This window comes from Doryrhamphus excisus, linkage group LG5, assembly GCF_037039965.1.
Source record: "Doryrhamphus excisus strain RoL-2023G ecotype Guam linkage group LG5, RoL_Dexc_Guam_v1.1, whole genome shotgun sequence".
In the NCBI taxonomy this organism is placed as follows: Eukaryota; Metazoa; Chordata; class Actinopteri; order Syngnathiformes; family Syngnathidae; genus Doryrhamphus; species Doryrhamphus excisus.
The window spans coordinates 11717756-11741921 of NC_136361.1; the positions used below are offsets into that span (position 1 = coordinate 11717756).

The window sequence follows — 24166 nt, forward strand, 5'->3', positions numbered from 1 at the left end:
TACCTGAATGCCCCAAAGTGCGAGGCGCACTGTCCATGCAGAATAAAAAATGTGAAAGGGATGTGGGGGGTATATTCATGGTTAGTGTACTACGTTGGGGTAAGAAATGTAACATCCTAACCAAAGCAGGCAGCCAAACCCTTCAGATTTTTACAAAGATGCATATTTTCCCCATTCGGGGGTTAAAAAAGTACTTTAGCATTGCGAAGGGAGCCACAACAAAATGACTGAAGAACCACACGCAGTTCTAGAGGGGTTGCTGACCCCTGCCCCTAAACCATGATGTTGAACAATCTTTACTCTTCATATGACAGTTGTTTTGAGGCTACCATGGGGCTACTCTTCAGAGAAGATGCAAAGAGGAGAACAAATTGCAAAGTCAAACAAATTACACCAAGGGTGCCCTAATTTATGCACCTGCTTACTTTTGTTTAAATAAATATTGCACAATTTCTGTAAATCCTATAAACCTCATTTCACTTCTCATCTATCACTGTTCGTCTGCTATATGATATATTTAACTGAAACTTCTGTGTAAAAATATATTATACAGCAGAAATGACCTACATTTTCATGACACCTGTCTTTGGTTTTGGGGAACTTAAAAATCCCAAACTTGTCTTTGGACTATCTATTACAGGGGTGGGCAAACTTTTTCAGCATGCGAGCTACTTTTAAAATGACCGAGTCAAAATGATCTACCCACTACAAAAATGCAAAACATCTATTTATTTTCAAATGTATTGAGGATTATTTGTACGTACAATGTATGTTGATGTACCTTACATAACCAAATGAGCCAATATTGCAAAACACACATAATTAACTAGTAACATTTTTTGTAATCACCTGAGTTTACTTTGATGACTTGCACTGAATTGAATCAGCCAGGGATGCATAGTCCGGACAGTAGCTGCTGATAGCCAGGTTAGCCAGGCAAACGCACTTCGAAAAAGACATTGTGAAAAAAAAAAGTCCACCTCCCATTCCGTATGGAAGTGATATGTTTTTGCCTTTTTACTTGGTCCAGCTACTTCACTCATTTTAGTGACCATAAACTTTAGCGAGGGCTTAAAATCTGATGCAATTCGCCGACTAGCTTAGCACTTTGCATCGTTGTTTACGCATGAGCGGTGACCTAAAGGTCAAAATTCAGTTGTCATCTGACTGGTTGTCCTGTATGTTAATCAAGTAACGGGGATGGATGATAGGCTGACATCGTAAGTTCTGCTGGACTTAGAGACGTTGTTTGATTTGATTGGTCACCCGAAGGGCAACACTCAGTTGTCATCTGAATGGCTGCCCTGTATATCAATCAAGTGACGGCATTGATGCTGGGATGATATTTTTTTAATGTCACGCCGCGATCGACCAGTACCACCTCCGCGATCGACCGGTAGATCGCGATCGACTTAATGAGCACCCCTGATCTATTAGAGTGTTTACAATGCAATGTTTCTGGATTCTGCTCACCATCATGGCGGCCAAACACGCCTGGTACTCGTTCATGGTACACTACGGAGGTGGATGCAGAGTTGACAGCCTATTAAATTCTAGTGTCCTTGCTTATTAGGACGTGTTTGCATGAAGGCATGAAGTCCAAAGTGTCACAACGGCAAAGAATAATAACGCTCACGGTGATCTTCATCATCACTGCAAGGTGAAGAAAGAGCTAAAAATAAAATCGTTATAATTAACGCTCAAGCGTAAAATTGGTCATCAGTGTGAAAGCATAAAATGAAATATTGAAGACATAAAGCTAATGGACGTGTTGGAATAAACGTATGCAAAGGCATATCTTTCTGCCACATCTCAGCTGCCTAATAAAATGACAGAGAGCCCCACAGTGTGACATAGTGTGGCGAGTCCTTCATAACCGTGTTGTGTTTGGCTTTGTCCCCCCACCCCTGTACCCGCACCCGCAGGTAACAACTGTCACAACGGCCTTGTGCCCGCCAACGCCCGGCCCGCCGTGCCGTCTGTTCACAGCGCACTTGGCATGAAGCATTTTCTTCCTTTTCCCTTGGACAACACCTCAGCAGCCGTCAGACTCTTCCCAGGATTCAACGCGGTGAGTCTCACTTTGTCACATCACGTTGTCCATGCCTTTTAGCAGACCAGTGTTAGCCAAACGTCAGCTACGCTCAGTGGTTGGTTGGAATGGGTCAAAGACAGCGCTTAACTCTCTTTGCGTAATGTTGGTGACAGATAGGGATCCTCTGATCGATAGGTCACCGATCAGTATCGGCTGATTTCTGTGGAAACGCCCATCACCTTTGGCCATTGCAGCCTGTCATGATCCCTTTGTGCAGATTAGTATTTTGCTCTTTACACAAACATCTATGCTATCTTGCTACCTTCACTATACATTGTCTTTGATGTTCATAAAATCTATAAAATCTTGTTGAAGACTAAATCCCCACTGATGTTTACCAATACTTGCACATTATTACATACTACAGTATTAATTGTCCCTGTACCCTAGAAAGCGCCCATGAATGATACGGGAAAAGGCCGAAATGATACTGTGTCAAAGCCCAGGGCAGTGATACTGATAAAATATAGAGTTTAACCATGTCCAGTATCAGCCCCCGTAGCTGTCCACTCTGGTATCGTGCCTGTGAAACAACCAATCAGAGAACAGCACACGAGTGCTTAGTGCCTAGTGCTTCTCCAGTCACCAAAAAACCCAAACTTGATTAATGGAACTTTAATTGTCAGACATTGATAAGATAAGACTGTTGATAAAATATTATTGTTGAAATATTTTTGCAATTGTTGTGTTTACACTGTTTAGATATAATACATGTAATAAACTGAACATTTTCTGGAAACAAAATGGTCTTTTGATTAAATAGTACGTGATAATAAGCTCATGATTAAATAGTATGTGATAATAAGATCATCACATGGTTTGTCTGGTATCAGGTAACCTATAATTATTGCATCCATATACTGTACAGTGCCATCATAGTGCTAAATTCAGCTTATTGGACTCCATGACAACACACTACCAATACACTATTGCGGCACCTTGGAGTCACCCATGTAACTCCCAGTTCACGGCGTCAATGTTCAGAGGCATGCAGCTTGACTCACTTTCACTTTATGTTTTTGTGTAGTTTTGATGTTGACACCGAGCAGATATATAAATATTCTATAAATATTGCAAATTTTATTTAAATATTTAAATTTTATTTTTTCAATTGTTGTGTTTACACTGTTTAGATATAATACATGTATTTAAACTGAACATTTTCTGGAAACAAAATGGTCTTTTGATTAAATAGTACGTGATAATAAGCTCATGATTAAATTAGTATGTGAGACCTTCGGTCTTGGGCTGATACTGACACTTGGGGGCATGATACCTGGCCTGATACCAGACAAACCATGTGATAATCTATAATTATGTAAGACTTGGGTAATTCATTTATTGACTGTACTTTCTGTCAGTCTGTTGGTAAGAGCATTTGGAAAACATAATTTGCTTTAAAATACTGAATAATCACCATGGTAACTACTCATGCCAACAGTGTTTGGCAGGCAAGCTTCTCCAACTGGACATGATTATTTTTTTATTATTTTATGTAATTTTGTTCCCACCGAGTGGAAGCAGGGAGTGTTTGCCATACTACAAAATGTAAGTCATGAACACAACCGTAAGAGCGCACTCGACCAAAGAATGTCAGCGCCGTCATGAGAGGAGAGAGCTGCGTGCAGGAAAGATGGGGGAATATTTCCTTTACAGAAAAAAAAATCATAAAACTCTCAAAAGAGAAAAAGACAAGTGATGAATTTCAGTGGCGATTTACACATTCTGGAGACACACGTGTATGTGTGTGTGTGGCTGGGCTGTACGTGTTGCTCTGAAAACGACTTTCATATTCTGCTGATTTATGTTCAGGCTGGAGGAGCACATTATTCCTCTTAGCAGCATTTGCCTGCCAAGCACGAGTCATCTCCTTGTTAATGCTCACACGTGTTCCCTCTTAGCTGCAAACTCTCCTCACCTGAGAAAGGCTCAGGAAGGAGCTGGGGAGCTGCTTTACCGCAAGGTAGGATTCCTTAATTTGAAATGGACTATTTTCATAGTTGGAGCATAGAAAACCTGTTTACGACGTTCTAAATACATATTTGAACATCATTAGAGCCCTCTACACATACAATAGAACCCCTATAGTCACCTTTACACTCCGATGACCAAATATACAGTACAGGCCAAAAGTTCTGAATCTGAACCCCATTGATGAGTCAAGAATTCCACACCTGTCAAGTGAAAACTGTTTCAGGTGACTACCTCATGAAGCTTATTGAGAGACCACCAAGTGTTTGCAGCGCTATCAAAATAGCAAAAAAGGGTGGCTACTAGAACTGCAGTGATTAAATGAATAGATGAATCAATGATTAATCGATTATACAATTAATCGACAACAATTTTGGTCATTGATTAATCGTTTAATTTCAAAATGTACTGTAAATATCCTAATTTCAGCCTCTTCAATGTGAATATTTTTCAATTTCCGCAGTCATCCATCCATGAAAGCGAACCTGTTATCTTTGTGTTTCAGACAGAACAAGATAGTCACACGTATCAGCTTTGACTTTGGAAAAGAGCAATCGACATTATTGCCTCTTCCTGATATCTTGCAAAGCAAACCACTGCAGGGATGTGTGGTAGAGCGTGCAAAAGAACATTCCCAAGCAAAATACGTGTATACACACAAAACCTAGTGGTAGAACAGTAAAACTACAAATAGCTATGGCTGTGCCTGTCCAGTAAATTATAGCCAATGCCAAACGCAAAGCCTCCCCCTCAAGTTTGTTTATTTGTTATTTCTTGTTTATTCATTGGTGATGCGCATGTAGCTGTCTGTGCCGACGACTCGTTGGTTTGCAGTTGAGTGTTTGAGATGTTTGTCAGTTGATTGTTTATACTTCTCTACTTCAATTTTCGGTGTCCTCTTTCTCACTCTCTTTGCTATGATTTTGGGGAAGGAAAAAGTCAATTCATGCACTTTTTTAATAACAGATTTATTGATGAATCGAAAAAATAATCCGGTTATTAAAATAATCATCAGTTGCAGCCCTTGTGTCAGCTTTGAGGAATCTAAAATATAAGACATATTTACAGTTATTTCACATAGTACAAAATTCCACATGGTTTTATTCGTAGTTTTTAGAATCTACAATCCATCCATCCATCCATTTTCCATACCGCTTATCGTCAAGATCAGTCGTGGGCATACTGGAGCCTATCCCAGCTGTCTTCGGGCGAGAGGCGGGGTACACCCTGGACTGGTCACCAGCCAATCACAGGGCACATATAGACAAACAACCATTCACACTCACATTCATACCTATGGACAATTTGGAGTGGTCAATTAACCTAGCATGTTTTTGGAATGTGGGAGGAAACCGGAGTACCTGGAGAAAACCCACGCATGCACGGGGAGAACATGCTAGCTTCCGGTTTCTGAACAGCACTTCCTGTCGTGTCTATTGTCTCATCAATGTAACACTGACACCTACTGACCAGTGTAGAATACTACATGTCATCGCATTCAGTGGGTCTTCTGAATGCCTTATTTGTATTTTACTTCATTTAGCCATTTTAATGCTTGAAAATGTTTCATTTGGGGCAAAAATTCGTCATATTCGTTAAATGTTTTGATGAAGGCCGTATTCAACCACAAAATAGCATGGCTTATTGATGAATATATTTTTGGAAAACTGCTATAAGAGTGGGCGGCATGACGATTTAGTGGTTAGCGCGCAGACCTCACAGCTAGGAGCCCAGGGTTCAATTCCACCCTCGGCCATCTCTGTGTGGAGTTTGCATGTTCTCCCTGTGCATGCGTGGGTTTTCTCCGGGTACTCCGGTTTCCTCCCACATTCCAAAAACATGCTAGGTTAATTGGTGACTCCAAATTGTCCATAGGTATGAATGTGATTGTGAATGGTTGTTTGTCTATATGTGCCCTGTGATTGGCTGGCCACCAGTCCCAGGTGTACCCCGCCTTTCGCCCGAAGACAGCTGGGATAGGCTCCAGCACCCCCCGCAACCCTCGTGAGGAAAAAGCGGTAGAAAATGAATGAATGAATACTATAAGAGTGAAGCCACAAAATTCTAAGAGCAAATTTGCGAGTTACGACTACATCTTTTTGGTCCAAGAAGGAGCAGGAAGAAGCAAAGTATATCTGATCCGACCTCTTCTCTATGTCTAAATTCATAACTCTTTAATTGTGCAATTCTGAAATGTGGATTTTTGAATCAGTGCACTCCCTCTAGTGTGCTCTTGATTGATTTCCATTTCCAAAGTCATTACGAGGAAATGTGAGGCAGGCTGCGCTTGGAATCAGCACTGTCATCAAAACCTTGTGATCGGCTCCAAAACAAAGAAGCAAAATGGATTTAAAAAAAAAATATACCTATATACAGTACATATATATTTTACATCTTGGTATCTTCCTTTTGAAATATGAGGATGGTTCAATTTCAAAGAAGGTTGGATGTGTTGAGCACAGCTGGAGAACGACGGAGGCGGTGGAAGGAAATGGAGATCAGCCCACAGGGAAGGAAGACGAGAGGTTCAGGAGTTCATCGCTAATTGTGTAACGATACCAAGAACCTTAGTGGCTGATAGGAACTCTCATACATCTTCTTCTTATGCTTAGCTTCCAATTACCTGCTATCGGTACTATGTGGCAGAACCTCATCTGCATACCCTTGCACGTGCTTTTTACAGTAGAACCTCCAGGTTAGAGATGGGTGAGGTTTTTGACTCATCTGCTATAATGGGTTTCTACCAGTCTGGTAGAAAATCTGCAGCAGCAACTTGCATATGTTGAAGGGCGCCAGCCTTCTGAAGAAGTACAGATGTATCTGCCCTATCCTGCATCTCTTGTATGTTGACACTTCAGTTTGTATATCATGCAGATGCATTCCCATGTGTTTGTAGGGATGAACTACCTACATATGGTCCCCTTTAATGGTGTGTCCCGTTTCTCCTGAAGTCCTGGTCTTGGTGGTGTTGAAGTGCAGGTGGTTTGAATCGCACCAGTTCATATAAAGTACTGGATTAATTTTATGTACTCATCCTCCTGTCCATTCAGAGGTCAGAGTTGTACTTAAAGCGGGACGTGTACAGAGTAAACAGAACAGGAGACAGCACAGTTCAGCTGGTATAGGGTATTTAAGGTGGCCAATTGCAAGCTGAGTGCCGTCCAGAAGGCCAAAAAAAGGTCTTTAAAGGCCTCACGTTCTTCTACGCTACAAAATTTCCCATTTGCAATTTGCACAAGAGCATCAAGCATGGGACATTGAACCTTAACAGTCCTGATGTTGCTGGCATGACATGGAACAATGCAGCTTCGGGTTGTGCAGGGGCGTCAAACAGCAACTGGATATCTGGAGATGATGCCTTCATGACTGAAGGCCCTCGTCTGTGTGATAATGACTGGCTTTTTCAACACGACGACACTGCAGTTCAACATACCCGCTTGACAAAGGACTCTTCCAGAGGAAGGAATAACTCTTTTGGAATTATCCAGCATGTTCCCCTCATCTAAATCCAACTTGGAACATTTGCAGATGGGTGACAATGGGAGGTTACAAAAAAGGACATCAGTTCCAGACAGTGTGAAGTCCAGTGTGAAGCTCCACCTGGAGCAACATTTCCATTTACCATGTGGAAACACTGTGGTATCAAGCATACCAAAGAAATTAACAAAAATGCGGTAGCTACTCATTACCGAGTCTTTTTTTCAACATTTTATTTCTTTTTCTGAAAAGCCCATTTCACGTTAATGCTTGTGTGCAATAAATTACTTTCTCAAAAATGTTTTTGTCTTGTTCCCATTTTGAAGCTCTACTTAGAACCTCCTTAAATTCTTGCAATTTTTTCAACTGGTCTTTAAAGTTTAATCAGGAATGTGTGCTTCTTCTTTTCCCACGTCTTTCTTTTAGTGGAAGTTTTTTTTTTTTTGCAACTAAGAGGCATATTTTCTCACAGAATTTGCCCCGGAAATGAAAAGGCAGTGTCGACACACATTAAACACTCCGCCAAGATGATAGCAGCAGTGTTATTATAAAGGATTTAAAGGAAGCGGAGCTTCCCTCTATGCCTGCGCTGGCTTTGCCGCACCTCCGAGACCCCCGCTGCAACAAAGGTGGGTTTATTTGAGGGCGTGATTGCACAGCGAGCAAAGCTCCGCATTGATAAGGATGCTTCTCAAACTTTATTGCAAGTCTGGATTTTAATCGTGTCTTTGCAAAAACAGAGCAAACAGAGAGAAGACTGGCTGTCATGGAGAGAAATAAGAAGACATTTTACTTGAACTTGCTTACATGCCTCACAGAAGCAAGAAACTTTGAAATCATCATTGCAAAAAGGATGCAGTCTTTCCTCCATGAAGTCACCACATGCATCTTATAGAGTCTTGTATCGGATAGTATTATTACGTGTTTTTAATAGAAAATGTACTGAAAATGCACCCTTTTTAAACATACTTCTTTATAGTCAAATCATATGGAGGTTATGTAAATGATGAGTTAGTACTAGAAATATGTGGAACATTCTGTCACTTGGCCAAAGGCACTGTGAGAGGAGAAATCTGATACTGGAACTGGAAATGTTTTGTCATATGTAGCATAACAAGGTTGTTTTTTTCTTTAGGGTGAGGTAGATGTCATGGGGTGTCGCCGGTCTTTGGTTCAGACTCATGGTTGAGCTGAGGGGAAAAAAAGACAGAGAAAAAGAAAGTGAGCCGTGAAGATCTGTCAGGATAAAGTTCCATCTTGCAATGGATGGAGTCATAGAGGAGAGCAGCTCGCATGGAATTGAACCTTTTGGAGTGTAATGAAAGAGAAACTTGAAAAGGGGGCAGCAGCTTTCTGGTTAACACACAAACTTTGTGTGTGTGAGAGTGTGTGTGCGTGCGGCTGAAGGCCTGAAAATAGGATCTGTCTCGCCCGCAGTCGACATTTGTCTTCGAGAAACAATACAAAGTCCATTTCCCCCTGCAGAGTAATCAGGAGTGTGATTTATTGATTGTGCATGCTGACGTGCACGCTGGGAAATTGCTTTGGAGTCCCACGTGCACATGCACGCACACACGAACAGACCTCCATCACAGTCCATTTGGGTGTGGACCCGCCATCACTAAGCGAGTGTTAGTGTTTGTGCTGAATAGTAGATCAGGAGCTTCTCACTCACTTCTGGCTGGTTTCTTATTATGTCATTTATTCAATGACAGTATTTTTAATTTCAACTTTGTTATTTGGGTGATATTTATTCTTAAGAAGAGGATTCAATTATTTGAAACCCCTTTTCATTGTCACTGGCAGAGAGGTATTGGTATTTTATTGATTTTATTTGATTTGATCATTGATGTGATTTGATTTGTCATATTTGTATCTTTACTGAAGACCCTTTTTAGGGCTGCACGGTAGGGAAGTGTTTAGGTTCAACTGCACCATCGGCCATCTCTGTGTAGAGTTTGCATGTTCTCCCAGTGCATGCTTGGGTTTTCTCCGGGTACTCCGGTTTCCTCCCACATTCCAAAAACATGCTAGGTTAATTGGCGACTCCAAATTGTCCATAGGTATGAATGTGAGTGTGAATGGTTGTTTGTCTATATGTGCCCTGTGATTGGCTGGCGACCAGTCCAAATTTGATTTTTTTGTAACAATGCAAACTTCATGCATATTGCAAGGTACTACTTTGATGGGTTTGTACTTATTTAAGCAATGTGATGCCAAATCAACTGTACAACTTCAAAACTGAGGATTGTGTTTAAAATGTTTAATAATAAAATAAATCAGAAGACGATGCACAAGCCTGGTTCTGCGAGAATGAAAAGAGACACTGGACAAAAAAACTTTTCAGTCATAAAACAATGCAGGTACATATTATTATCAACATAGGCCAATAATGTCACAATAATATATAATAATATTAATTTATAATAATATATTTCACTTTGTAAAATTGTGGAATTTCCATTTATGACATGTACTTTCTCACAGGCAATTCATACTGTCTGTCAAACATTTGGAGCATTTCTTGAAATGCTGGCTTTTTAACTGTATTAAAAATCAGCATCTCATGAATGTGAGTGTGAATGGTTGTTTGTCTATATGTGCCCTGTGATTGGCTGGCGACCAGTCCAGGGTGTATCCCGCCTCTCACCCAAAGACAGCTGGGATAGGCTCCAGCACTGCCCGTGACCCTCGTGAGGATAAGCGGTAGAAAATGGCCAAGAAGCAAAGAGGAAACAACATCCTTCTACTTTGCGATGACGTCTTTCATTAATTCAGTAGTTTTTTTTGGTGCCCCATGGTGGGTTATTTGCAGTAATACTGGATGTGTGGATGTTTTTTTCCGGCACCCAATTCCACTGAACGTTACAAAGGCAAAGAGATTAATTTGTTGTGCACAATGTTTGGCTCAGGCGATATACAAAACATTTTGGGGAAAATTTTAGTCAAAAACAGAATCATATGAAAAGTGGGACGTACGAAAACCGACGTTTCTCTGTATTCATGCTAGTTTCGGTTTTGGTTATGTTGACAACTGCTGATATTGATGCCAGTCAGCCAGTTTGACAGGCGTCAACATCCAGGGGGAGTCGGTTTTTATTATATGGTATTTTTCTCCTAGTGGCAGTGGCATATGTGAAAAATCATACACAGGAAGTATGGTATTATAAGTTTGAAATATGGTAATGTTGCTATCATGTTATTCTTCCATCTGGGCCTTGCAGCCCTCCCCGTCCTGATCACGTGGCGCTCATGTGACCATTTTGATGGTTTACAAGACTCACATGTTTTCACTGAATCATCACTGGAGCATTCCTGCCTGATTCCCTAATCCCATCCTTGGCTTTACCAGGGCAGAAAATAGATCCGTCATCCGCCTCCTCCTTTTGTTCTTGACATGAACAGAGGATGGCTCGAAGCAGGAAACGCTGATCAAATGAAAAGAACAAAGCGGTGACTCCACGCCGTTGTTTTCTTCCTCCGAAAACAACCGGTGGAGTCCCTTTCAGTGGCATCTCTCCAGGAAGCTGGCGAGCGCTCATGACAGCAGAGAGCGATCAAAGGTGACATGATGCAAGGGGGGGGGGGGGGGCACCGCCACGCTGCCAGCTGTCTTTGCACCTGTTAGCATCTTGCTGTGCGGCTTCTTAAACCCTCCACCGACCACTGGAGAGAGGCAGTCTTGATGCGCTCTCCCTTGATGATGCTTCCCATTCCTTCTTCCATAGCTCTGCACGGATGATGAAAAGAGGGTTTTTTTTTCCTGGGGGTACTTGGTGGTACTTTTACAGCCAGGTCTAACCCTCCATCACACTCTCTCACAGCTCATTTGGAGAGTTTTTGTCTCATTTATTTAATTTTGACTGAATTTTTGGAAGGCGGCACGGGAGTCTAGTGGTTAGCGCGCAGACCTCACAGCTAGGAGACCAGGGTTCAATTCCCACCCTCGGCCATCTCTGTGTGGAGTTTGCATGTTCTCCCCGTGCATGCGTGGGTTTTCTCCGGGTACTCCGGTTTCCTCCCACATTCCAAAAACATGCTAGGTTAATTGGTGACTCCAAATTGTCCATAGGTATGAATGTGAGTGTGAATGGTTGTTTGTCTATATGTCGCCAGCCTATGATTGGCTGGCGACCAGTCCAGGGTGTACCCCGCCTCTTGCCCGAAGACAGCTGGGATAGGCTCCAGCACCCCCCGCGACCCTCGTGAGGAAAAGCGGTAGAAAATGAATGAATGAATGAATTTTCGGAAAGCAAGTTTGATATCAAACAATCACCACAAACGCTCAGCTCATGTCAATCCATGTCGTAATTTTCCCATTGTCTAGTGTCGCCTGAGCGATGGTTGACTAGCGTCAGTCTTCGTCTACTTATTTATCGGTGGTGGAGATGGACAAAAGTATGTTGGCTTTAATGGTCCAAATGGTCATCCTCAAGATGACTCAAGACCGTGCTCTTCCCATACGTTCATTTTATATGCTGTTTATATTTATATGCCGTTCATCCCAGCTGTCTTCAGACGAGAGGTGGGGTACACCCTGGACTGGTCGCCAGCCAATCACAGGGCACATATAGACAAACAACCATTCACACTCACATTCATACCTATGGACAGTTTGGAGTCACCAATTAACCTAGCATGTTTTTGGAATGTGGGAGGAAACCGGAGTACCCGGAGAAAACCCACGCATGCACGGGGAGAACATGCAAACTCCTCACAGAGATGTCAAGGGTGGAATCAAACTCGGGTCTCCTAACTGTGTGGCCTGGGGTTGTGATCCAGGGTTTGAATCTGCTTTGGGGCATCTCTGTTGCCCCTTTTTCCACTGTTATTGGTTCACATTTTTGGAGCTGGTTCTTTTGTGCTTTGCTTTTCCATTGTCATGACTCCACAATCAGTTTGAATTTTATGGTCTTTTTTGGTTTAACTCAGGCTCAGGCAAATTACCTCCATTGTTATATTGTGATATCGCATTGCAATACAAACAATAAATAGGAAACAATGGATAACGCTATAAAAACATGGAGGAAACCCGTTGTCTCTTGTCCATTTGTAATTTGGACGGTGCCGATGCTATAATGCATCAAATGTTTACATAACAAACCTCAGCAATTAAAGAAAGATTACAGATACCACTAGAATGACTCAGGCAAGAGTGGCAGTGATGGTAGGAGAGTAATGCCTTAATGGCGGAGCTCGACAAAGTTTTATGCCACTGACATCGCCGTGTCAGTTTGCCTTGATGTGTATAATAACACAATGCTGTAGGCATTTTTGTCATGAACCGAAAAACACGCTAACCGAGGCTTATGCTAATTGAGGTTCCACTGTGAATGCATCTTGTCTTCTCATATACGTATTATCATATTAAACCATACCAAAGTATCAAATAATGAGGTTTGCACATTTGGAAGTGAGCCATGAAAGAAGTTCGGGATGGCTCAAAACGCTCGGTTTCAGAGGTCGTTGCAAAACTGTTCTTTTGTGATGTCACAGAGGAGCGGGGTTCCTTATACGATACGCTCTCTGCCCTCCCCAAAGCTCTGTTTTGGTGAACATAAACGTAAAGCCAGAAGCAGCATGCTCTCGCCGGGAAAGGTGCATTAATCTTGGACAGGCTGCACATCCACGGAGGTGGAGAGAACCACAGTGCTCACCGATGTCTGGTAGTCCTGCAAAAAAGGCGCAATGATGACATTTCCACTACTGATGTTGTGCCAAGATTGTCTGCAGTTAGTAAACACGACGCCCTCAGGTCCGGCTTCTGAGCCTACGGTGCAAATCTGGTGATTGTTTCTGAAGACTCTTAATACGAGTGGCTCCGTCTTGCTTGTGACATGAAAGAAAAACACAAGAATAGGTGACAGGTGAAGTTCATTTGTATATCTAAACATATTTATTTTGCTTATTTATTTTTTCCTTCAGCATCTTAAAAATGACGTGAGATGTTGTGGTTTGGGCGGCACGGCGGTTGAGTGGTTAGCGCGCAGACCTCACAGCTAGGAGACCAGGGTTCAATTCCACCCTCAGCCATCTCTGTGTGGAGTTTGCATGTTCTCCCCGTGCATGTGTGGGTTTTCTCCGGGTACTCCGGTTTCCTCCCACATTCCAAAAACATGCTAGGTTAATTGGCGACTCCAAATTGTCCATAGGTATGAATGTGAGTGTGAATGGTTGTTTGTCTATATGTGCCCTGTGATTGGCTGGCGACCAGCGGTAGAAAATGAATGAATGAATGAATGTTGTGGTTTGGTTTGTGTGTTTGGTAGGAGTGGGACTGAGGCATGAGGGGAGGAGTTCAGGTCATGAGTGTTGCACCAAGGTGTCAAGAGAGCAGGAATAATAAAAAAAAACCTTTAAGAGCCAATGGAAAGAAAACATACGTGCAAAATAGCGCCAATGTTTTCGTGGAGACCAAACAACAGGCACGAGGTTTCTTTAGCAAGAGAGGGATTGTTTGAACTCCAAAAGATTTACAACCTGTGAGGTTTCCAACCAACAACTTTAGGAATCTGTTGCCCAGGCGACTTGGAGATAAAGTCACAACTCTGCTGATAACTGTAATGGCTTCAAGCTGTCTGCTTGTATTTTATCAGCTTGAGGGAGGAGCAACACATTCTCTCTTTTAGTTAGTTCCACTTTTTTGGTTTTGTCTCTTTTCACTTGAAATGTTTCTATCGTACGTTGCTTTGTTCAACCTGCAAACCAGCACTTCACGCTCAATCTAAGTTTGTTAGGGTTGCTCATCCAGGCTATAAATATTCATCTCCAGCCCCTAAAGATGGCGTCTACATTCACCCGTGACCCAAACCACAAAAATACATCAGGAGTTGCCACAATGTGAACATTTAACCATGAAAGAGCACAAACTCCTGAGTGCAAACTATGTGAAGCATACATAATCAAATTTGTCTGGGCGTGTTACCAATTTCCCTTTGGGAAATGAATAAAGTCTTATTGCTCCACCTCACCTCAATCTTGTATGTGAAACAGTGGGAGCTCTCTCCACTGCACTTACTGTGGTCTGGACGCCATGCATGTGATTATTGGGAGTACAACATCTGTGCTCCTGCATTGTTTCACTGCTCTGCACCACCCAATCCCATTATCCGAAAAGCGAACCCATCCCAGAGGGAGAATTAAGCCCGAGGATAAAGTTGACCGAGGACATCCGAGTGACTGACGGGCTCTTGGACTGAGCTGTCATTTGGAGGCAGCCTGGGGGTCCCTTGGCTCCACTCGCTGTCGTTGTGCTTGTCCACTTCCTGGTCGACTATAAATCATTCATGCTACTCCGCTCTTAGAAAGAGATGCCCCGCAGTTGAAAGAAACGAGGCCGACGGTCAAATCTCAATGACGTGCAACAACTCGCCTCTGAAATGCAGCTGATTATGAAGCGGCATTGAGCTAATGCACAGGCACAGCGCGCTGGCACGTCAGATCCTGTCTTCATCAAAGCAAGTTTAGAAAGACAAAAAAGGCATCTAGGCATTGTTTTATTTTTATTACCTCAAGTTTTTTTACTCTACAATAATTGGCCAGCATTTGAGTCACTGTTTTTACTGAGATTGGGTGTAGTTGCCAGTCAAAATGTCACTCTCTATATATGGAACCTGCCCGTTCGAGAGCGCTAGCCATTGAGTTAGAAGGCTGGACTCAACTTGATGCAGGGCTCTACATTTAAAAACCAAAATGACTTGCCCATAGGGAATCCTTAAGGTGAGAACCACTTGCCCGAACTTGCCCCATGTAAAATGAAAAGACTGCCATAATGATATCATCTCATTTTTGTGGCATCACATGAGAATCTCAAATAAAGATGAAATGATTATCATTTCTTGTGGTTGTTTTCCTCCATAGATCATGACGTTGCATGGAAATCTGGATTGTCAAGAGACTTCTAGGCACTTTGCCTTGATAAATAAAAGTACATTCATGATTGAATAAATATTGTGCTTAAAAAAAATTGTGTAGATGTATGTTAACATGGCATGCCATACTACCTTACACATGGTAGTCGTAGTAAGCAGTGATATTTATAAGTTGTGCACCACAATGAAACATTATTGAATAGTCACATTTGTGTATTATTAAAGTGTTTTTAAATCCAGAAAAAAATGCTCAATGGTCAAACAATAATTTGTGAAGCAAAGGTGAGAAAAATACACAGAGAAATGGAAGCGCTAGATTTTGTAGCTTGTGCAAAATCAGCACTTGGTATTGGATCTAATGGGTGGTGTTTCATTGTGACCACTTCAAATTGTCACAGCAATGTGATTCACTCACCTGTGCCATCAATTGATTTGCTGCCGCTAATAAAATACTTGTTTAGGAGGCACTGGTTCATCACTTTTTGCTGTTTTCCTTCACAAGTTGTTGAAGAATTAGACCATGTTGGCAGGGACGCCATGATAGATGTTTTCCTAGTCAAACCATTGCTGATTGGTTGATCGCCAACAAGAACGGGTGTGGGTAAAACACGGACTGTGGACTACGGACCGCGGTCTAAATAAACGATTCTGATTGGTCCATTTCAAGATTTGCAAGGATTGGTTTGCAAATTACTACCAGAATTACGCAGTCCGTGTTTTACCAACACGGATGTCTAGCATGGCTCTTAATGTGTCAGAGTTTCCAACATACTGTACATGCTGTACCAGTAAATAAGTAAATATGATACATATTTATTTTTAGAACTTGTTTTGAACTTCCAATGTAGGCCATGTCCACAAAAATAATAAATATTTTCAAAACACACACCCCCCCCCAATTCAGTGTACCACACCAGCGGCATTCATGTGCTGTGCAATCAGTCTAGGAGTATTTAAAATGGTGGCATAGCTAGAAACTATGTGTGTGCACATCTATTTCAAGTGAAAGGTCTTCCGAGTTTGGTGTTTATGTGTCTGTGGTAGACAGCATGTTGTCATACTTTATCTAAAGTTCTTAATAGTTGTCTTGCACATTTGGTCCAGTCAGAAACCGAACAAAAGTGGTTGAATGCCTCTGTCATCTACAGCTATGTATTAGAAGTCATCTAATAATTCATCACTAATCTAATTAATTACTATATTCCAGCATTACGATCACCGATATTGAAATGTTATTATGAACTGGTACCAATATCAGCTATCTGGATGTGTCTACAGCCGCCATTGTTCACTACTGCTACACAGGAAGCTAAATAGCTAGTCAATAAGAGTTGTTGTTGCTCACTGTTAGGAAAACACTTCCTCCTTGTGTTTTGCTAAAGAAGTGAAATAAAAGCCAAATTTGTTTACATATTTGAGGATATTTTAAAAAAAAGTAACACAATAATTACTTCCCCTGATAACTAATTACATATGTGAAGGAGTTATTCCATTACTAATTCAATTGCTTTGTTGAAAGCGACAAACACTAAAACACAAACAGTAGAACCAAGGGGGGTTCTACTCTTTTATGGGGCATAAAACGCAGTAATTACTGCCACAAATTTTCCAGTTTTTCCAAATGTATCAATAAATCATCATTTTTTTTAATAATTAGTGTAAAAATATGCATATTAGTGTAAAAATGTGCATATTTCAGCAAATGTTATGTATATTTGTAGGTATATGTATATATAGTATGTATATTTTCCGGTTTTTCAAAATGTATCAATAAATCATCATTTTTTTAAATAATTAGTGTAAAAATATGCATATTTAAGCAAATGTTATGTATATTTGTATGTATATGTATATATATGTATATTTTCCGGTTTTTCAAAATGTATCAATAAATCATCATTTTTAAAAATAATTAGTGTAAAAATATGCATATTTAAGCAAATGTTATGTATATTTGTATGTATATGTATATGTATATTTATATATATTTATACTAAACTTAATTAAACTAAACTCACTTTAGAAACGATTGGAATCATTTCAATAGTTCAGATTTTACAGTAATATAAAAATAGCATTAGAAATTCTATTGCTGAGGTAGACCTATTAGGATTCTTGTTTTGTCTTTGTTGTGTTGTTAACAATCGATATTGTATCAACGTTAGACGTCTGCCTTTCCCTGGCAAGCGTCGCCTTTGAAAAAGCACAATACGCTCACCTTCATTGGACGTAGAAGCCAGGTAGCGTCTTTGAGGGACACAGTGCACGTTTCTTTGTTAACATTCATCATTTGCATGTGGCTCGTGCTTTGTTTCTCGTCCGAGGACATTGATTTTTGGAAATCCAATAGCCGTCCACACAGCTCTTCTCTCATTACTGTGCTAGCAGCCTTGTTTGAGATTCATGATGGAATATTATGGGAAGATAAATCGTTTAATCTTAGTTTTCATTGAACGCTGTCACGGCGAGACACCTCCTATTCCGCGCCCTCCCCCTCTCGAGCCGCATGGTGGCATGATGGATTAGAAATTAGCTTATAAGGGAATTTTTGCAAAAACACAATCGAACTCCATCCACTGGCATTTGGGTGGTCCAACAGATGAGGATTTATAAAGGAGATGACGTTGCCTTGTCTGACGTTGCACTTCTACACTCAGAGGCAAACACTTGAGTACACTCCGTGTCGAGGTACATTTTCTGAAAGCTGCGCTTGCACTTTTTCATCAGAGGTGGGAGGGCAGGAAGACCACGCGTAGTCGCTTTCATGTCCCGAGTGTACAAACCACATGTATTGACGACGTACACATACTAGTTCCTGCTTATGACTCTAGCTAAGAAATAAGAAGTGGTTTTTCAAGACCTGACTCAAATAAACCATTAGACTGATGGGGAGGAGCTCATTGGCCATGTAAAACAGTGAAAAAGCCAAGTGGCTAATTATAAAGTGAAAAACCAAGAGAGGATTAGCTAATTGGAAAAGTGAAATGGGCTAATTAGAAAGTGAAAAGCCAGGAGTTAATTGGATAATTAGAAAGTTAAAAGCTAAGAGCAGATTGGTTACCGTAAAACGGGGTTATAAAGGACGGCGGGGTAATAAGGGACAATTTTCGGGGTAATAAGGGGCAATTTTCGGGAAAATGTTTTAAATGTAATTCTGCATTTTAATGTTAAAGAGGAAGCTGCTTTGTGCTGTTTTTTTAAAGAAGCATATATTCTTGAACGAATCTTTCAAAAAACATTTTCCCGAAAATTGTCTCTTTTTACCCCGCCGTCCCTTACAACCCTGTTTTACAGTACTTGTGATGAATTAGAAAGTGAAATGCCAGGAGTCAAGTGGTTAGTGGAGAAAGTGAAAAGCCGGGAGCTAATTGGCTATTTAGAAATATGAAAAGCCAGGAGTCCATTGACAAACTAGAAAAGTAAAAAGCCAGGGGTTGATTGACCAATTAGAAAGTGAAAAGCCAGGAGCACATTGGCTATTTAGAAACGTGAAAAGCCAGGAGTCCATTGACAAACTAGAAAGTAAAAAGCCAGGGGTTGATCGACTAATTAGAAAGTGAAAAGCCAGGAGCACATTGGCTAATTAGAAAAGTGAAAAACGAGAATTTGCTAGTGGCTCGCTGTAGCGCTGAATTAATGTTCGCTCGGCATGTTGCCATGTTGCTATTATTCGGCACCACAGTGAGCCACCACGCGCCAATCACATAATCTGGCACGAACTGGCACCAACTGGTGCCAGCCCAGCAACTTGGCACGTGCCATTACATTCCAGTGGATTCCAATAGGCGGATTGTTTGCGACATTTGGTTCCACTTGGTGGACACTTGCATCAAGCAAACGGTGCGAAAAAGACTTTAAATATTTTGAAATTTTCTTGCCGCCAAATTAAATTTTTGCCGTTACAGGCCACCACAAGCCAGTTGGGAGGCAGTTTAAGCCACTGCACGCCACTAGGCACCTTATTGGCGACACTAGGCGCCACAGCAAATTGCATTGCTTCGAACTGGCACCAACTGGCACCGGCCTAACGGACTCTTAGCATAAGAGATGTTTTTCCTTTTTCTGAATGCTGGTCTTGTTAGTTTTTGCACCTTGTGTCCGTTGCGCATTCAATATTGATAAAAGCCACAGCATCCATAAGTAGGACAAAGCTATTTCAGGAACAGTCCGGAGGTGCTCTGGTATCTCACTTCTAATAAATTACACCTCTCAGCAGCACCCATAGGCCCCGTGGGGCCGCCCCATCACGTGCACGCCGCCCCGCGGTGAACTCTTCCTGGTAAACATGCTTGTGAGCGGGTCACACAGGCCAGGGTGATATACACACTGGAGAAAGAATCCAAATAAATCTTTAATCACAGCAATGACAGCCTGATGACTGCGTGACAGCCCAGAGCCAACAGAAGTCCACTGTGGCACTTTTGCGGCAGGACCAGGTGTGACTGGAGCTAGCGGTGCTGCACTTCTCTCTTTCATTTGGCTTGGAGAAGGAGATGACCGGCCAAGCGGCCAAATGGCCTGCAGTGGGGGGGTTCAATATATCATCCTGATGGAACATGCTGCTGGGAGAGGGTCAGTGGGGAAGAGCAGAAAGAACATTGGTACCTGCTGGAAAACAAGGATGCAGAATGGAATATAAGGACAGGAATTGAACAGGGCCTCACTTCAATTCAAACAATTCAGCATCTATTTTCACGACCTTCACTCATCATTTTATCATCACAAGTAGCTTTACTTTGACAAGACACACAACCTGCAACACTCCATCATTCAGCTCTATTGAAGCCACAGACACTTACTGCAGTCATAACGTCTCATCAGCGTTCTTATGTTTTGTTTTTTTTTTACTACTAAACCTTTCAGGATAGGTTTATTTGTTAGAGGTCACTGATGTTGGACCCGTTCTCGTTCTTGTGAAAGCAAGCTTTTTGCCCTTTCATACCTGCTGAGTCGTTGTCATGTTCATCATTGAGCTGTAATTATCCATCAGCAAATGGATCCTTTTCATTTTGTCTGTGTCATACCTGGAAGACCTAACCCCTCAGATCTGACTTGCTAATCCAGTGACAGCGGCTCATGATGGACTAAGCACGCGGGTCAGGCACCAAAGGTAATTAGCAGACACCTAACAGCGAGGATTACTTGTGACAGGCAATTCATCCCGCTTTGGCCAATAGAAAGCCAGGCCGGCGGCGCTGAGCAAAGCTCTCGGACCGCACCGCACCTACTCCTCCACTGCATGGATACATATATGAATTTATTTTGTAAATTATCATACTTGTAATGAATGGTAGCCAAGACAGGCGTGTGTCCAAGAAGAGCTTAAATACGTCTTTCAGTCATAGACCCATCTGACTTACTGTATTACTGTATGTGGGGTGTGACCACAAACAATGATAATACTAATTCATTATCCCGGCGGTTATTTGCTTTTGTAGACTCCAGGTGATTGTCAAGAAGCGTTAATTGGAGCATTTACGACAAGTCATCATTTCGGGACTCAGAAAGATGGAAGCTTAAAGAAAAGTTGGGGAACAAACACTTTAACAAAATGTAAATCGCCAATATTTCAGAACAAAAAAAATAAAATTAGCATTTCTGAACTAGTGGTTAGCGCGCAGATCTCAAAGCTAGGAGACCAGGGTTCAATTCCACCCTCGGCCATCTCTGTGTGGAGTTTGCATGTTCTCCCTGTGCATGCATGGGTTTTCCAGTTTCCTCCCACATTCCAAAAACATGCTAGGTTAATTGGCGACTCCAAATTGTCCATAGGTATGAATGTGAGTGTGAATGGTTGTTTGTCTATATGTGCCCTGTGATTGGCTGGTGACCAGTCCAGGGTGTACCCCGCCTCTCGCCCGAAGACAGCTGGGATAGGCTCCAGCACCCCCCGCGACCCTCGTGAGGAAAAAGCGGTAGAAAATGAATGAATGAATGAACACACGTGAGCAAAAAAAATTTTTAATTAACATTTCAGAAAACACAAGAACAGAAAGTCAACATTTCTGAAAAAACAACAAAAATGCAAAACAAATGAACAATTCAGGAAACATTAAAAAAACATTAACAAAACCTGAAATACATGTATATTTCATGAAAACACATTAAGAAAACTTGAAACACATGAACAGAAAGTGAAACAAATTGACATTCATGTTAACAAAAGTCAATTGATGATTTCAAAAAACACATTAACAAAAAGTGAAAGACATTCCCATTTGATAAAACACATTGACATTTAAAGAGATGAAAAATGACTATCACCAACCAGAAAGGAAATATACCGAAGGCCACATTGACAAAAAATAGAGGTCAATAACGGTTAGCTGAAATAGTTGGTTTTAGGCCGCACTGTAGGCGAGTGGTTAGCATGTTGAATGTTGGCCACACAGTCAGGACATCGGGAAGACCGGAGTTCGAATGTCCGCTTGATCCTCTTTATGTAGAGTTTGCATGTTCTCCCAGTGCGTGTCCAAGTTCCAAAAGCATGCAAGTTAGGTTAACTGGTGCCTCGTATGAATGGTTGTTTGTCTATATGTGCCCTGTGATTGGCTGGGGACCAGTCCAGGGTGTACCCCGCCTCTCGCCCGAAGACAGCTGGGATAGGCTCCAGCATGATGAGGATATGCGGTATAGAAAATGATGCACGGAGGCAATAAAACAATTTGAAATGAAAGTAATTTGCAGGCTTCAAGGGTTCAATTTGATTAGCAACTTATAAAAACAAACTTGAATTCTAATAAAGGGGCGACAAAGAAAATTTTGTGATATAGAAAAACAGCTGAGAGCTTATATTGATGAAGTATCATCAATACGTATTTGAATGTTTGCTGTATTAGAATAAAATCGGCGCTGACAAACACTCAAATGATGAAAGTCAATAGCAATAAAGCAAACAGCAGAAATGAAAGATTGGTGGTCAATGTTCAGTTGTTTTAGGCCCAGTAAGACAGATCGATTCCTCAGACACGTGAATTGAACAAAATGTCAAGTAATTGATTCTCTGGCTTTTTGCTGGGTGTTTTAAAGGTGGCTTTTTTTTTTGTATCGTCACGTGCTGTGCCTCAGCTGCTGCCTCCTTCGCAAAGATCACTGTTTGTTTTTGTCCTTCCCATCAGTTGTCTCCTGTAAAAGTCAGACGGTGTCGTTGGCTCCTGGCGGCTCATCACTGTCTCCTCCCGTCACGTATCCCGCGGCATCGGGTGAGCGTCGGACCTTCAGACGGACAGGCCTTCTGTGGGCTGTCGCATGACATCCGCTAAATGAGGCCGCTTAGCTCCATCGCTGTCAGCATGCTGCCATGGTCTCCCCTGATGGCCGCATGTCTGCGAGAATCAGACGCGCCAAAGGAGATGACCTCGGGCGGCGGTGAGGAGAGATTTGATTTAGATTATAAGATGGAAGGAAAAAAGTATCCAAATATTTCCTTCTACCTGCAGGCATACGCCAGACAACCCTGACATCCAATACAAGAGATCCAAGAGCTGTCTCAAAACATCTGCACGTAATAAGATAAATAGAACGCCATTCAGGCGACTCCAAACCTCCCACAAGGTGGGAAAAAAAACTGTATGAACGTGAACATGTATATTTTTAATTTTACACCACTTTCCTTCTGTTCAGTTATGGAACTGTCTACCAATTATGGCATACAATATTTGCATCATATTTTAAGTATTGGCTGAGTAACATTTTAGATTAAACCAGGGCTGTTGAAACGTGTTTCCATGATGGCCAATGAACAATTGTGGGGGAGGGGGGGGGGGGGCATTCATGCATTAGTACATTAAAGATTCTCCAACCAATGCCTTGTGTAGGTCAGTATAGTGAATCCCTGCAAAGATGCTTACTTTTAGTCAAAAAATATAATTAGAATTATTAATTATAATTAATTCTAATATCATTATTAATTAATACTTTTTCCATTTCAAATTTGAATATTAAAATGTTTTATTATTTTTTAAATTTTGTTTTAAAATTATTATTATTATTATTAATTATTAGTTAGTTAATTAGTTAATTATTATTAATTAACATTTATTTTTATTTATTTTAATTAAATCATAAATCATAAATAAAAAAATATTTAGTAAATTTTTCTTAAACAATTTGTTTTTTTTTTTGGGGGGGGGGGGTTAATCCAAAAATACAGTAGGTCATGTTTTTGTCCAGAAAACAGAAACACATTTCCCCTAAATTTCCTAAATACATGATAGTAAAGCATCAATTGTATTGCTTATCTCACTTATTTTTCAATATAATTTGCCAAGGGCCACTAAAACAATACTCAGCAGAGAATAAAACCTTTTAGACACCCAGGACTTACACTAATCAAAATAATCTGGCAAAAATCCAATTATTGTTTTGTCAAATCTTCTTACTTTGGGAAATTATTATTTCTTCACCTACACAGCAATTGGGTGCATTTTCACTTCTTGTGTGTCCTCAAGAAGAACCTTTGCCCTCTGGCCTCCCTGGATGACATATCCAGATTCTTCTGCAGCAATAAAATCAACCATGACTAGGACCCCACCCACCACCTGTTTGACCTGCTGCCCTCTGCAAGACGCTTCAGGTCAACTAAGCCCCAGACAAGCAGACTAACAAACAGTTCCATCCCTTGGGCCAAAAGGACCGCAAACACACCCTTAAATTCCTTCAGTGTGTTTATTTATTTTGAACAAATGGTCTGATCCTAACTTCAGAAAAAAACTGTATAAAATACTCTAGTTTTGTACTATTATTGTCATAT

The 24166-nt window shown here is 41.2% G+C and overlaps 1 protein-coding gene across 2 annotated transcripts in view; it reads left to right on the forward strand.

Annotated features, from left to right (window-relative positions):
• Positions 1 to 24166, forward strand: part of znf385d (zinc finger protein 385D) — a 74242-nt gene that overhangs the window by 16161 nt on the left and 33915 nt on the right. For both annotated transcript variants that reach the window (XM_058053388.2, XM_058053389.2), the window contains exon 2: positions 1926 to 2071. In XM_058053388.2, coding sequence (XP_057909371.2) covers positions 1926 to 2071 — 146 coding nt within the window. The remainder of the gene's footprint in view (positions 1 to 1925; positions 2072 to 24166) is intronic.